Source organism: Mus musculus, chromosome 15 (genome assembly GCF_000001635.26).
Source record: "Mus musculus strain C57BL/6J chromosome 15, GRCm38.p6 C57BL/6J".
NCBI classification, from domain to species: Eukaryota; Metazoa; Chordata; class Mammalia; order Rodentia; family Muridae; genus Mus; species Mus musculus.
The window spans coordinates 81345368-81362619 of NC_000081.6; the positions used below are offsets into that span (position 1 = coordinate 81345368).

General features: G+C 42.5%; 1 protein-coding gene across 1 annotated transcript in view; it reads right to left on the reverse strand.

The window, feature by feature from the left end:
• Positions 1–15398, reverse strand: part of Slc25a17 (solute carrier family 25 (mitochondrial carrier, peroxisomal membrane protein), member 17) — a 41845-nt gene extending 26447 nt beyond the window's left edge. The window contains exon 1 of the mRNA NM_011399.3: positions 15310–15398. Coding sequence (NP_035529.1) covers positions 15310–15363 — 54 coding nt within the window. The 5' untranslated portion in view covers positions 15364–15398. The remainder of the gene's footprint in view (positions 1–15309) is intronic.
• Between the last annotated feature and the right edge of the window lie 1854 nt (positions 15399–17252).

The window sequence follows — 17252 nt, forward strand, 5'->3', positions numbered from 1 at the left end:
GCCTCTGATACTCCCCAAAATCAAAACAGTCGATAATCAAAAAATATAGTCTAAGTTGGATATGGTAGCACACATCTTTAATTTCAGAATTCAGAGGCAGACTGATCTCTATGAATTTGAGGCCAGCTTGGTCTACATAGCAAGTTCCAGGATAGTCAAGGCTACATGGCAAGACCTTGTCCCAAAAGACCAATATGTGTATGTGTGTGATACATATGTACATATATGTGACTACTTCCTAATAACTTAATATAATCACCAAAAATTGAAAAGGCATGCAAGAATCGTATTATGATTTGAAATGTGTGTGTGTGTGTGTGCGTGTGCACGTGCGTGCATATGTGTGTGTATGCATGGAGAGCCCAGAGGCTAAAGTATAGTTTCTTATTTGTAACTAACTATGAAAATGTCACAGTGTGTTGTAGTTTATTAACCAGCTGACCTTAAAAAAGGAAGATTATTTTGGATGACTAAGTGAAAACGAAGAAATTACTGGACTCCTTAAAAGTATCAGGGGCTGGCAAAATCACTCATTGAGTAAAGGCTCTTGGTGTCAATGTGATGACATCAGTTCAATCCCATGACCCATATAATGGAAGGAGAGAACTGGCTTCTACATGCTGCTCTCTGACCACCACACACGTGCACACATATCTACACATATAAATAAATTAAATGTAAACAAAAAAAATTAAGAGGGGTGTAGGGGTGCAAGTCTCTAGTTCCAGCACTTAGGGATCCAAGGCAAGCAGATCCTGGCTTGAGGCCAGCCTGATCCACACAGAATTCTGAGCTACATATTGAGACTCTATCTAAATCAAACCAAACAAAAGACAATCTTTAAAAGGGAGGAGGAGGAGGAAACAACTCTGGGTTCTATTCCCAACCCTGGAGGAAAGAAGACTCGGGAGCAGGTCAGAGGAGTAAGTAGGAGAAAGCAACTGGGTGTAAGAAGAGACTCCAACTACGAACTCTGGCGATGGAGGAAGAGGCCACTAGTCAGGAAATGTAGCAGCCTCTGGAAAGTGGTCAAAAGAAGGAAATGATCTTTACCTAGAGCAGTGGATCTCAACCTGTTAATACAGTTCCTCATGTTGTGGTGATCCTCAGCCATAAAATTATTTCCGTTGCTACTAGAAGTGTAATTTTGCTACTGTTATGAATTATAATGTAAATATCTGATATGCAGGTGGTTTTAGTTGACCCCTGTGAAAGGGTCGTTCAATACCCCCAAAAGGGGTCTTGACCAGGGGCTGAGAACCACTGCCTTGAAAAAGAAACATAGCTATTGCAATGTCTTGCTTTTTATTTCAATAAACCTGCACTGGCCTACCTTACAGATGATAAACAGGTATGGTTTTAAGCTACTTGGTAGGCATGGTCACATTTGTTATGTAGAAACAGAAAACTGATACAACAGAGGATAAACCCTGGGAGGCAGAAGGAAGCCCTGTAGTACCTTTCACAGTAGTCAGGGAATCCCAGTCCAGCTTCTGGACTTCCCTAAGGTGACCAGAAATATGCAGGTAGCATAGGAAGCTAGCTAGCCAGAATACCAGCCTGACTTATCATCCCTGGAGACCAGCAGCAGTAAATAAACAGAACTCAAAGGATAGGACACACACACACACACACACACACACACACACACAGAGAGAGAGAGAGAGAGAGAGAGAGAGAGAGAGAAAGCAGAGAGAGCGCTCCCCTATGTTTTGTTAGAAACATGAATGTGAAGCTTAAAACTTGAATGCTGAGATGGGAGTTTCTGATTACAGCAATACAGTGTCATAGGCGACATGCTGCTAATTATCCAGAAACCCTGAATAAAATATAACAAACACCCTTCTGCTTACTGCAATGCACTAGAAAGTACAGGAGAGCCTTGGAGGGCTAGAGATTAGCCATCCACAGGGTTAAGCAGGTTCGTGTATTCCAGGGGCTGCAGGAGCTTTTTGTCTTGCTGTGCTTTTAAAACTGAGGTAAAATCCGTACAGTACAACACTAACCATTGTGGAGTACACCTCAAGGGCTGGGATGCACTGGGCTGCTGTGTGTTTCCTCATCAAGAAACACAAAGGGCTGCTTTCACATGCACTGTTACCTGCAACAAAATATTGTACTTGCACGCCTTATACTGAGTCACACAAACACATTATTTTCAGAATCTGAATTAAGTTTCTCTAAATAGATTTATATTTTTCCTGAGAACAATTTGTTCAGTAATACAGAATGAGAAGACACAGATGAGAAGCAGGCATGCTGTACCACAGTGTTGTGCCAGAGGCATAAAATAAACCCACTGAGTCCCACAGAACTCTAACTATCTGAGTAGGAGTGCTATTGCAGACAATAATTACAATTCACAAGAATCTATTTCCAGAGAAGTCTATTTCAGAGATTTCGTTCTCTCACCAAGACCATTTTGAATTATAACATTCTGTGTTAGGAGAACAAGTAAACTCCTATGCTGCACTGGCACTTGAAGCCAGTAGGTCCCTACAGCTGGAAAGCCAAGAGCCCAGGCAGCCCAAAGGCAGAGTGGCAGAGGCAGGGTGTAAGCACCCAGACTCTACCAAATACATATACACCTTCTTTCACTTCTTTTTTATTAAAAAAAAAAAAAAGTATTACATTTGTGTGCTTGCACGTGTGTGTGTGTGTGTGTGTGTGTGTGTGAGAGAAAGAGAGAGAGAGAGAGAGAGAGAGAAAGAGAGAGACAGACAGACAGACAGACAGAGACTGAGACTTGTGGGGGGTCAAAGGGAGCAAGGTCATCAGCCCAGGCATTAAGCACCTTTATTTCAGCAGCCCTTGATTTTTTTACCCCCTCTTTATTTGTAAGTGTGTGAGTGTACACCAACATGCGTGTGGATGCCCACCAAGGCCAGATAAGGCATCAATCCCCTAGAGCTGGAGTTGTAGGTGGTTGAGCTGCCTAATCCGGTCCTAAGAGCAGCAAGTGCTCTTGACCTGAATCATCTCCCCAGCCTCACACAGATGACTTACTTTCATTTGTTTATTTTTTTAGACAAGTCTCATGTAGCCGTTGGCTGGTGTGGAATTCTCTATGTAAACCAGGCTAGTCTTGAACTCAGTGATCTGCCATCCTCTGCCTCCTGAATGCTGGGATCACAGATGTGAGATATTACATATACCCAGCTCTCTTTGTTCAGGGTTAGTTTGTTGTTGTTTTGTTCTGATCCTCCTGCCTCGGATCTACAGGGATGGCACTGAGGGTGTACACCACCATGCCTGTACTGGCTGGTTTTGTGTGTCAACTTGACACAGGCTGGAATTATCACAGAGAAAGGAGCTTCAGTTGGGGAAGTGCCTCCATGAGATCCAGCTGTGGAGCATTTACTCAATTAGTGATCAAGGGAGGAGGGCCCCTTGTGGGTGGGACCATCTCTAGGCTGGTAGTCTTGGGTTCTATAAGAAAGCAGGCTGAGCAAACCAGGGGAAGCAAGCCAATGAATAACATCCCTCCATGGCCTCTGCATCAGCTCCTGCTTCCTGACCTGCTTGAGTTCCAGTCCTGACTTCTTTTAGTGATGAACAGCGGTGTGAGATGTGTAAGCTGAATAAACCCTTTCCTCCCCAACTCGCTTCTTGGTCATGGTGTTTGTGCAGGAATAGAAACCTGCCTGAGACAATGCCCAACCACATACAACATTTAACTTCACTCTGCCCCTCACAGAAGTGCACACGATGCACACAGATACCACTATGCTTAACTGTAAATACTTAAAACAAACAAACAAACAAAACACATGAAAGAGGGCCTGGGGATGTGGCTCAGGTGGGAGAGTTGGCACAGCCATTCCTACTGGAAACAGGGAGAGTCATGAAGCCAGCACAGTTGCTGGACACAGTTCCAGCAAAGCTGAGTGGATCGCTACAGTCACTGTCCTATCTCAAGCTTTTGGTCTCTGCGTGTTGCATTATTGGGAATTTTCTGCATTATGATTCATTTTATGTCTTTTCCTAAGGAAAAAAAATATGCCTGAATTCTTTTAGGAACATCCTAAGATTAGCTTTGTCTGGCCACTATTTAGAAGTCTTCCTTATGCCCTGGAGATCGATAAGCACATAGCTTAATGAGGCTATTACTCCAGGAATCTGCTTGGGGTATCTGCCCCTGAGCTAACTCCAAACAGTATAATTGGTACAGGGTAAACTGTTGACTGGCCAGGAGGATAGGGTACAGATTCAAGATACACACACACACACACACACACACACACACACACACACACTTAGAGCTCTCTTTTTCTACTTTATAGCCTAAATGATCAAACATATAGTTAAAAAAAAAAGTTAGGTATTAGTATTTGCTACTCATAAGAAGGCTGGTTCAAGCCAGGCATGGTGGCGCATGCCTTTAATCCCAGCACTCGGGAGGCAGAGGCAGGTGGATTTCTGAGTTCAAGGCCAACCTGGTCTACAGAGTGAGTTCCAGGACAGCCAGGGCTATACAGAGAAACCCTGTCTCAAAAAACAAAAACAAAAAAAAAAAAGAAGGCTGGTTCAGACAATTTTTTGTTTGTCTGGAGTGCTTTCAAACAGCAAACACACCAACCTAAAATAAAAACTGCCTGTCATATAATAAATGCATGCAGGCTGGAGAGATGGCTCAGTGGTTAAGAACACTGACTGCTCTTCCAGAAGTCCTGAGTTCAATTCCCAGCAACCACATGGTGGTTCACAACCATCTGTAACAATTCTGCTGTATCTGAAGACAGTAAGGACACACTATAGTGTGCTCATATACATTAAATAAATAAAATCTTAAAAAAAAAAGAACAACAAAAATTTTTAAAAATGCATGCTTTGGGGGCTGGAGAGATGGCTCAGCGGTTAAGAGCACTGACTGCTCTTCCGAAGGTCCTGAGCTCAAATCCCAGCAACCACATGGTGGCTCACAGCCATCTGTAATGAGATCTGACGGGCCTCTTCTGGTGTGTCTAAAGACAGCGACAGTGTACTCATATAAATAAAATAAATAAATCTTAAAGTAACTGTAAAAAAAAATGCATGCTTTGGAGGAGACATTCTTTAGAGTCATTAAATTGAAGTTATAGGGTTAACAGTAAGAATAAAATCCATTCTGTTTGTATTTCTGAATGTAACTGAACTGTAACCCTGGACATGCAATGACAAGTCAAACACACTTTCTGTACCACTTAGGTACTCATTAGTTTGCCTCTGTTCTGGGAAGCTTGTATAGACAAAGAAGCACCTGGCTGCTCGCCAGTCAGTCAGAGCTGCTAAATTCCCAACCTGCCTCCCCCAACTCCCTATTGCCTCTGCAGGCTACCCTGTCAGCAAGGACCCTCCAACTCTGCTTTCTGTGCTGAGAAATAATGCCCCTAGCAGAGTGACTGCCTAGCATGCACAAAGCTCTAGGCTGGATCCTCAACAGCACATAAACTGTGTGTAAAGGTGTAGGCCTGTAATCAGCCTGGGCTATAAGACTTTGTCTCAAAAATAAACAAACAAACAAACAAATAAATAATACAAATAAGGTGTGTGTGAGGGAGGTGGAGGGAAGGCTCAGAGGTTGAGAGCACTGGCTGCTCTACCAGACGATCAAAGTTCAACTCCCACCACCCACATGGCAGCTCAAAACATCTGTAATTTTAGTTCCAGAGAATCCAAGATCCTCTTTGGCCTCCACAAACACTAGGCATGCACTAGGTATATACATTCAGGCAAAACACCCTACATATAGAAATAAGTAAATAAAACCATTTTTTTTTCTTTTCTTTTTTTCCAAGACAGGATTTCTTTGTAACTCTGGCTGTCCTAGAACTTGTTTTGTAGATCAGGCTATCCTCGAACTCAGGGATCTGCCTGACTCTGTCTTCCAAATACTAGGATTAAAGGCACGTGCCACCACCATTCAGCTATAATGAGTATAAACAATCTTTTTAAAGAGATGAGAGGGCTAAGTGTGATGACTCCTACCTGTACTGTAGCTCTTGGGAGGCTAAGGAGGAGAAAGGTTATGAATTGGAGGTCAGCCTGGCTACGCCCAGGCCAGACTGGGACACACAGAATACTGAGACTAATATGCTCTGGGAGGTCTCAGAGTATGATCTGGAGAACCCTGACTGCATCTAAGGTCTTCCTAGGAGTCCGGATGATGAAAACTATGTATTATAAGGCACACATGTAGAGGTGAGAGCACAACTTGCAGGAGTTGATTTTCTGCTCACAGTATGAATTTTAGGATGAAACTCATGCTGTAAGGCTTGGCAGCAAGGGCCTGTATCTGCTGAGCCATCTTGCTGGCCCCAAACCTGTTGATCCTCCTGCCTCCACCACCTGAGTGCTGGGAATACAGGAACATACTATCATGCCTATCTCAAAATTATTTTCAGAAGACTTATTACAAAGTAATAAGACACAACTTGCTTTCAAAAATTCTTATTCTCCCAGTATGAGGGGAATTTTCCACTCGTTACATGTGTTCTTGCAAACAGAAAAAGGAATCACATAGTCCAACATCTGCAGATACACAAGTACCTCCTCTAATCTTTAGAAAATTATAACCTAAAAATGTTTTTGTTGACATGTAATGGATATATTTTTAAAATTTCCCAGTTTGCTTGCTTTCTAATATGGAGGTTTTGGGGTTTTTTTGTTTGTTTGTTTTCAACAGTACAATTTCAAGTAGCCCAGGATGTCCCTGAACTATATCTACAAATCCAAGAATAATTTTGAACTCTAGATATGTCTGTCTCCACCTTCTAAGTGCTGGAACTTCAAAGGTGAACCTCTATACTTTGCTGAGAATGCAGTAATTATTAAGTGAATAAAGTGGTCCTGGGATCAATTTGAAAAGCAAATTGCCTTTAAATATAAAAAATATAACATTAATAACATATTCTATTATCTCCAAGCAATCACTTGTAGTATTGCTTTCCCCAGATCTTGTCATATCAATGGAATACAAACCAGCAGATGACATGACCCTATCTCTATATGGCCCAATAGCTCAACCAGAAAAACTCTCTAGGCACCTACTAAATGGTTTCATTGTTTTTCTGTTTTGTTTTGTTTGTTTGTTTTGAGATGGGGTGTCTCTCTGTAGGAGGGGTATCTCTATGTAGCCTTGGCTATCCAGGAACTCACTATGTAGACCAGGCTGGCCTTAAACTCTGAGATCTGCCAGTCAATGACTCCCTAGTGCCATGATTAAAGGTGTACATCACCACGTCCAGCCACTTAATGGGTTTTTAGTGACAAATGGGATATGATGACATAAAATTATATTTTGGTTGGTGATGCAAAAGTGAATGCTTGGTCCTCACCCCAGGCTGCTGGCATACACCTGCTCATAAAACCCTTGGAAAGGCATCTAATACCCTTTCAGTGTATTGGAAGGGTAAAAGATCGCTCAGCAGGCAAAAGAGTGATTTCAGTCACAGTACCTAAGTCTGGTGGCTCACAATGGCCTGTGACTCCACCTCCAAGGGATCTGATGCCCTCTTCTGGCCTTTGTGGGCACCTGGCATGTTCCAGTACACAGACTTACATGCAGGAAAAACACTTATATACATAAAATAGTAATAACTAAAAATTAAGAAATCATGAAGATTTACATATCTCTCTTATCTAAGAGTTATGTGGTTCTAGTTCTAAGACTTAGGTCTGTGGTTCATTTTGTGTTCATTTTTGTTTATGGCTGAAGTAGGTGTGAATGTTACCTCTGCCATTTACTGAAGGGACTACTGTCTCTTCACTGAGTTCAGGAGCCTTGTAGAAAATCAAGAGAATTCTGAAGATTTTGGATTCTCAATACTATTCTGTTGATCTGCGTGTCTATCCTTGTATCAGTAATCTTTTGATTGCTTAGCCTTGTAGCACTTGAACCCAGAGGGAGAAGTCCAATTTTATTCTTTCTCAAGATTGCTATGGCATCTGTCTTCTGATTTTTGCAAAAAGCAAGCTGGAATTTTGGTAGGATTGCTATGAATCTATGAAGCCACATGGAAAGTGCTATAGCAAGTCTTTCAAACCACTAACAGCATCTTTTTCCACCTGATCTGGTCTTCAGTCTAATTTTGTGGTAGCTTAGGCCTTCAGTACAGTCATAAGTTTTAATATGCACTATACTATTATTACTCAGTTCTAAATACTGTTTCCATTATGATTTCTTCTCTAACCCACATATTAGTCAGAAACATGTTTTTACAAGGGCATAGCGTTCTGTGCCTTCAGGCTTTCCTATCTGGGAAGTCTAGGAGGGAGGAGCCCTGGAGTTTAACACTAGAAGAATAAGGAGATGGGGAAGAGGAGAAGAAATGCATCTTGGGGGCTGGCATTTGCTACTAAGCCTGGCAATCATGAGAGTTCATGCCTGGCACTCATATGATAAAGGGGAATTGTCCTCTGATCTCCACACAACTGCCATGATGCACAGGCACACATATACACATAACACTATAAGTAACCTTAAAGAAATATACTTTTTATTTTTATAGCCCAGTAAATAAAATATATTTCTCCCTACCTTCTTTCCGGGTTGTATTCTGTCTGTTTGTTTTGAGATAGTCTCCTATACTCCAGGCTGGCCTTAGACTCACTATGTAGTTGAAGACAACCTTAGGCTTCTGATCCTTCTGCCTCTGCCTCCCAAGCGCTGAGATTACAGGTGTGCACCACCACCTGAGCTCCACCCCTAGCAAACAATTCTTAAAACTGTGCTGTGTTTGGCTTGAAAAGACGTGTTCTGCATAAAGTTCTGTATTTGTCTACTAGATCAAATGTGTTAAATGCATTATTCCTCATTCCAAGTACCTTCTAGTTCATCTAGAAGATAAAACATGAGATCACTGGCTACGAGTGAAGCAGTAAGAAGGGTTCCAGGAAGGAAGAGGACGCTTCACTTCCTTTGGGTTTCTTCTTCTCCTTCTTTTTATTTGAGAGGGGAGTGCTGGAGATTAAACTTGGGCCACTGAGCATGCTCAACACATACTTACTTTCTAAACCTGGGTAAAAATAATTCATTTGCAAGAACAGACCCAACTTACAGCTGTAATATTCCATAAGGTCACTACTGTCTCATGAGGACCCTGAGGGTGAGGTGTTACTGTCGGTCTCATAACTTGGTAAACCCAAGTTCAGAAAGAAAGCTAGCCACCATGACACAGAGCTAAGCATTACTCCAAAACCTTCCAGCTGGTATACCATGTTTACTTCTTTAAAAAGAGGAAAGAGAGAGCCACTGGCTGCCAAGTCTGATGGCCCAAGTTTGATTCCCCAGAACCTACATGGGGTTAGGAGAAAACCAACTTCAGAAAGTTGTTTTCTGACCTTCAGAGCTGTTCTCTACCTACAAAATGAATGAGTTAATGAATTAGTGAATAAATAAATAAATAAATAGATATTGAGAGGAAAACAAAGGTCAAAGAATATTGTATATGTGACTATTCACTTTCAATTTCCTTTTTCTAATTCATGTATAAAGCACTTACTATAAGTGTCAAGTAACATAAAAAGTCTGTTATTATGTTAGTAACATTCACAAGCCCTGGGAAGTTACTGATATTTTACAGATAAAGATCCAAGTTAACTAAATCTGGAAATATAGGGTTTTTTCCCCCAAATATCACAAAATTAGTGAAACAGGAATAATGAGGCTTTGAGAGATAACACTAATATTTACATTATGCAAAATGCCCATCAAAGCAAAAGGGCTTACGGGAAGTATGAATAGCCATAAATAAATGGAGTGCTTTATACAATGGAACACTATTTGGGGGGCGGGGGACAGTGGTATCTCTGTGTAACCCTGGCTGTCCTTGAACTCAGAGATCCACCTGCCTCTGCCTCTTGTGCTACCACGCCCAGCTTTGGAATATTATATACTTTAAAAAGTAATGATATTTGAAGACTTTTGATTTTATAGACAGGGTATCCCTATACTGCCCAGACTGGTTTAGAAACTTAGGCTCCTCCTTCCTGCCTTAGAGTCCTGAGGTTTGGGGTTACAGTGTGCATCACCACTACACCCGGCTTCAAGGTACTGTAATGGCCTGATATACAGATGTCAGAAGTTTTGGATCACATAGCATCACTCACTTTTGCTGATTTTCTTTCCTTATTTTATGTGTATGAGTGTTTGCCTGAATGAATGTATGTCTGTTGTACCACATGCATGCAGTTCCTACGGAGGCCAGAAGAGGGCATTGGATACTATTGGATTGGGTTAAAAGATGGCTGTAAGACATCATGTGGGTACTAGGCATTGCAGCTGGGTTCTTTGCAAGAATAGCTATAGCTCAGCTAACTGATGAGGCATATCTCCAGCCTCCAATTTGCCTTTGAAGAATTACCTTGTCCTACTGTGTACAATCTTGGCAGGTCAGAAAATCCAGTTGCCACCCTCCACTGAAGCTCCTAAAGGGTCCTTCTGCCCATGCCTTCATTTCACACCTGCTAATTACAAGTGGTGTGTCACTGTCAGGAGCCCTATGGGACAAGCTAATAACTAGCAGGTGATCATCCTGAAGTGGCCTGCCTTGGATTATTATATAATCTGTGACAGGTGAGCCCTCATTAAGCAAGGCTGTGAGGGACTCATTTTAGGAAGGATTCCTGCTATTAATATGCTTTTCCTGTTATTATTAAACATATATAACAATCACTAAGTAGTAGTATATTCCTTTGGAGCAGATCTCTGCAGATCTGTGAAGATGTACTATCTTGTAATGATGCTATATAGACTTAAGATGACTTAAGTCTTAATGATGATCCTATAAGAATTCCTAAAATTATATCTGTGATTATTAAGCTCTTTTATAATGGGACTGCTATTAGGTCCTTTTCTGATAGGACCTAATAGATGAGATTAGATTGCTAGGTGCAATGAGAACTCTGCCAGTCTCTCAAGTGTCACCAATTGTCACTTAATTGCTCTTAGTAACCAGACTTTCTCCTACTCATAGCACATTCCAAGAGGTTGTAAAACAATTAACCAAAGGTCATAAAAAGTGAACTAATGATTTATTATAGGTGTTACGATGGAAGATAAAATACCGACTGGGTTTACCTATACAAAGCTTCACTAATAACTTAGTTATGGATTTAAACCTTCAGTGAGCCTGTGGAGCTGAGACAGGTGATGGATGTTTAGCCAGATAATTACTCCTAATGGATATGCATGTAAACATTCGCTGTTGTAAACTTCTATTTCAATTTATGATTTGATTTTCTGTGTGAACTTGTGATGCACTTTGTAACATGTGATCATGTATTCTGAGAGACGTGTAAGTACTGAGGACAAAGAGAGGGGCGGGATCTAGAGAGGAGACTTTTTTGCCTTTCCCCACTTAGAGAAATTTTCCCTTCCCCTGCTTTTCCCCTTAGATAGCTTTCACGGGGAAACCTTTTACAACTTAGTAATAAACTATAACCACTTCTGTAAGTGTCTTTTCTTCCAGCGACTTCTGACTGAAAGTTAGAGCCCAGCAGCTCCTGCTGAGATAGAACAAAGGCTATTTACTTAAGCCTTTGTGGCTTGAAGAAGAGGTGCTAGGTGCCAGAAACTGCAGTCTCTGGCCTCAGAGGATCACAGAAGGCAGGTCAGCTACAACAGCAAAGTGACTTGGGCTTAGATAAGTAAACTTTTTATTATACAGCAACCCTAAATATCTCGACCAAGTCCTACCCTCCACCTAAGCTCTTCCCTTGCCGCTGCTTCAAGAAGAACCGGCAAGAAAGAATATCCCACACTTGGGCTGGCCCTCGGCATGTCATGGCTTGCTTGGGCAAAGGGTGTTAAGTTCTGCTAGAAGGGACTCTACAGGTACTTGAGTCATTTGTTTGTCTGTTTGCTTGCTTTTTCTGAAACAGTTTCTCTGTAGCCTTGGCTGTCCTGGAGCTCATTCTGTAGACCAGGCTGGCCTCAATGGGTTTAAAAGGCGTGAGCCACAACAGCCTCCAGCAGTATTTGAGTCTCAATCAGAATTCAGTAAGGACAGAAGATCAGAATAAAACCCTCTGATTTCAGTGGTGGTGCCAGCAAAAGACTTCAGTGACTATTTCAGAAATCTTTTTACTCCAAATACCCAGTCTGTTTTTCCACCCTGTAACCAGGGAGCCCTAATTGAATCACATGGAATGTTCTTTATATTCCAAAACAAATACTCATAACAAGCAAATAAAAAAGCCAGTACGTAGAACTCTACTAACATTTACATAAACAACAAAAATCTATGCACACTCATTTGTATATGAATACATACAGGGCCTGGAGAGACGGCTCAGCGGTTAAGAGCACTAACTGCTCTTCGGAGGTCCTGAGTTCAATTCCCAGCAACTACATGCTGGCTCACAATCATCTGTAATGGGGTCTGATGTCCTCTTCTGGTGTGTCTGAAGAGAGCAATGGTGTACTCTTCAACGATGATCCAACTACTGCTACCCAAAGGGCTCCTGCTCTTTATGTACAAATAGTTATCCCAGGTAGCCGTAGCAAGGCCATAGAGCTACTTAGAGCACTCTAGTGCTTGGACCTTAGTGTTATTTAGCTTTAATATAGAAACCTGCTAAGAGTTTGAAAACAACCCTTTGGCATGGCAGTTTAATAGTAATAGTGATGATGAGGAGGAGGAGGATGACCACGATGATGATGATAAATAAACCACAGCAGTGACAATAACAAAGCATGGCCAGGGAAGATATCCAGAGCAGAGGCAGGAAGATCATGAGTTCAAGTCCAGCCTGGGCTACATCACACACACACACACACACACACACACACACACACACCATGAAGCAGCTGGATATGGTACTACATGCCTATAATCCCTAGGATTTAAGAGGCTTTAAACGATTACAAGGTTGAGCCTATCCTGGGCTACACAGTGAGACCCTATTTCAAATAACCAAACATACAAAGCTACTTCTCATTCATATATGTGCTAGAAATACTACTACTCTGACAAGAAGCATGAATACAATGGATTATTCTTATAGATAATTTAGGGGTAAATGGCAAAATCAGGGTATGTAATTTCAAGTGAAACTTTAACAAAAGAAAAACAGGCAACAACAACTAAAAAATCAATGACAAAATTTTGTTCTGATTAATAGATATATATCACCCTGCCCATAATCATGCTTTATCATAGGGCTCAGAAACCTGGTCTGTGGGCCAAAGCCAATGTACTGCATGTGCCTATGACATTGTCTGTGAAACAAAGCTTAGACCATTCATTTACTTATGGCCTATGGCTGCTTTCACACCATCATGGCCGTACGTAGTACATGAAATATGTCCCTCACTAAAAAGTGTTTGCTGGCCCTATTTGTTTAGTAGCATTTACTATTTAAATCATTTTGTGTACTTGTTGTACTGTCTGGCTTCTCCACCAGAACCAACAATTAGTGAAGAAAATGACTGTTCTCCACTATGTTCTTTAAACCTAGAAGAGCTCATGGTCCACAGAATGAACTCAACCAATGACATTCGCTAAGAGAAAGAAAAAGCAACCAGATTTTCCATCTTCCTATGCTGTGTCACACTCCACTTCGCCTGCCAACCTGCAAAACTAGTCTTCTCAACTAACCACTGGGCTTATCATTTTGACAAACCCAATCAATGACTGGTTCTCGGTCCTCACCTTCCTTGACCTCCTGGAAGTAGATGACACACTTGGACGACACCTTCTCCCTGAAATACTTCCTTTGAGCAGTTGGCAGAACACTTTTCAGTTTCCTTCCACCCCACACTGGTTACCAAGCCTTCTCTGTAACACAAGCTCCCTTCCCCCACCTTTTAAGGTCAGCCAGCTTTTCCACTGGGTCACTGTTATTTTCTTAGTCCCCTGTTCACTTCCTTGGCGAGTTAATCATTTAATGTCATGCTATTCTCAGGGACTTCAACCTTAACTACTTCAAAACTATAACCAAGTTTAACTTTTCCCCCAAACTTGAGTCTTCACAACCACTGTCAGTTCACTTGGGAGGAAGACCATTCATGTTCCTTGAGTCAAAAATTTGTCAGACACAAGCAACCCTAAGCTACACCCAAGCTATCATTAAATCCTGGTGGTTCTTATAAATCCATTCCAGGCAAATGCTCTCTTACCCCTTCCACCAATAGGTCACAGCCATCTCTTGCCTGAGAGAGATGTGCCTTCCGTATTCTACTCTCCACAGGGCAGCAGAGAGGATCGGGTTTGAAATGTCAATCAGTAAGTGCAACCACTGACCCTTTCCTACACAAAGTCATGAATCATTTGGCCCCCCATTTGCATTTCCACTTCAGTCAAACAGGTCCCTATGACCAACTGAAAACATGTCACAACAAACTTCCACCCCAGTTCTTTCATAACGAGCAAAAGGCACTTCTGGTTGATTTAAAGGAACGCGACTCTTTTGAATAAGACACCATGTAATATTCCCTCACCTACTTCTCAAGGTCTAGAAGAAAAGTGTAATATTTTCTTCCCTCTTCATAGATTACAAACGTGAGATTTGAGATTACCTGGTAAACATATGATAGAATTGGAATTAAAAAACTCAGATTACTCTTCACCGGAACATAAGCTGTCTGAATGGATAGGAATGGTCCACGGTGACTCTACATGGCTAAAGGTACATGCTGGGAGTTAGGGAAGAACATGGGAAACAGTCTGAGGAAAAGAACCAGAGGAGGAATGTTACCTGTGCCAAGAATGTGAAGTTTCAGGGAAAAGGGAAGTGTCAAATGGAAGGAACTTAGATACCTCTAAATCGAAGAACAAAGCACTTAACTCACAGTAACTATACAGGTAGTACATAACACCACCGATCTTGACTTAAAAAATAAACAAACAAACACCCTATCTTTTCCTGGCAATAAGGCTGACTAGGAATGTTCCATTAGCTATTGCCACTTGCCTGGGATAAGGTGTGACACCAGGCTGGCAGTAGACTTACAGCAAGCACCCCATCTTCACACTTAGTTTTTCCGCAGGACCAATTTGGACGAAGTTTGTGTGCAGTGAGAGTTGGGTAAGGGAAGGGTTGGCCTTAAACTTTTAAACTTCAGAAGGCAAAGAAAATAGCAATTATCTTCTTCCCTATTCCCTCTGGACCTTTGTGACTGATAGTCCAGACAGTCTCTGGGAAAGTCCAGAGGGGACTGCGGCAGAGGGTGGCTCCTGGCCTCGCCCTCCCTCTTGTAGCAGCAACTTTCCATTTATGCCCGTCCTTTTCGTTCCAGTTGTGACAGATTCGGTCCCCACATCTCCCCCGTGCCCTTCTCCCCGACCCATCCCGAGATTTACTTCGAAGCCCCAAACCCCTCCTCACCACGGCTCCGGCCACGGCGTGTACCAGACTTTCGTAGGACAGCACAGAGGCCATGGTGCCACACTTTTCACTCAGGCGCCTCAGAGTGTGCGGGTTCGTGAAAGGACCGTCTCAAGCCCCACCTCTCAGAAGTCTCCCCCGCCTCCACCAGAACGACTGCTTCCGGGTCACAGACTGCCCTGGTTCGCTGGGGAGAACAGCCGGGGAGGCGAGTGTGAAATGCCCAGGAACGCCCCTGAACATCGATTGGTCCGGATCGGTCAAGGGGCGGAGCAATGCTCAGTGGCTATGGAAGGATCTGTGTTCTGAGCACCCCCTGCAAAGGTTCCTAGCCCCTCAGTCTGTCAGTGTGCTTGCACACTAAATTGGTTAGTCAAGCCCATAAAACGGGAGGACATAAAAGTCCTTAATGACTCCTGCACCCCAGTTCCTTGCAAAATATATGTTGGCAGGCTCAGTTGTTAGTGCTTGCTTAGCATGACTACCAGCAAACCATAAACACCAGTAAACACAGTACTCAGGAAGTGGAAAGAGGATCTGGGGACTGAAGAGTTGGCTCAGTTAAGAACAAGTACTGCTTTTGCAGAGGATCCTCGTTTAGGTCCCAGTATCCCAAGCAAGTATAGTTCCAGGGGGTCTGACCTTCTCGGGTTTCCGCGCACACTAAGACATACACACACACACACACACACACACACACGACTAAATAATTTTGTTAAAAGAATTTAGTACAGAGTCACCCTCAGCTACAGAGAGAATTTGAGATTAACCTGGGCTGAGACTCGTCTCAAAACAAAAGCCAAAACAGACCTAAACCCTAAAACGTAGCCTGTAATCCCAGTACCATGGATGCTGAGAAGTGGAGTTGGCTAGCCAGAACTATAGAAACAGCGTCAAAACAAAAGCAACCCTCCAGGATAAGCTGATAGCCATAGATAAGGGGGTGGGTCAATATCTCCAACCTTCGTTTCTCCATTCAGCCATCCCAACACCCGCTGCGAGATATAGAATCAAGGCTCTGAGGCCCGGTAGTTAAACCTCTAGCATAGTTTGTTTAAACTGACAATTTGGGGCTGTATAGATATAGCTCAGCAGCTAAGAACGCTTGCTCTTCAGTTGCTATCACACAACCCTCTATGTCCCTCGGGACAGACGCCACAGCTTTCTGTCCTCTGAAAGAATCCAGGACTGCTTACATAAATGCACTCATGCACATAAAGGTAAATCTAAAAGCAAAGTCAGTATTTTACCCTTCCACTGTGATAGTCTTAAGGTTTCTATTCCTGCACAAAACATCATGACCAAGAAGCAAGTTGGGGAGAAAAGGGTTTTATTCAGTTTACATTTCCACATTGCTGTTCACCACCAAAGGAAGTCAGGACTGGAACTCAAGCAGGTCAGGAAGCAGGAGCTGATGCAGAGGTCATGGAGGGATGTTTCTTACTGGCTTGCTCAGCTTGCTTTCTTATAGAACCCAGGACTACCAGCCCAGAGATGGCACCACCCACAAGGGGCCCTCCCACCCTTGATCACTAATTGAGAAAATGCCTTACAGCTGGACCTCATGGGGGCATTTCCTCAAGGGAGGCTCCTTTCTCTGTGATAACTCCAGCTGTGTCAAGTTGAACACAAAACCAGTCAGTACACACGTTTCACAGAACTGTTCAAACTTTCCAAACTTGACACTGCTGTGTCTGCTTTCCTCTTCATCCATGAGCTATATTCTTATTTTAAAATGTGTCTGCCAAACCTGGGTGGGTGCTTGGGAACTGACTACAGGCAAGATGTGCTCTTGACACTGAAGCATCTCCCAGCCCCAACCAGTTTTACTAGTTACATACTCTACTTGTTGGAATTACTATAACTTAAATTTAATGAACTACAAACCTCAACGAACTGTCCTTTACTTTCTAGAGAATGTCATGGAGATTCCAGCAGCACAC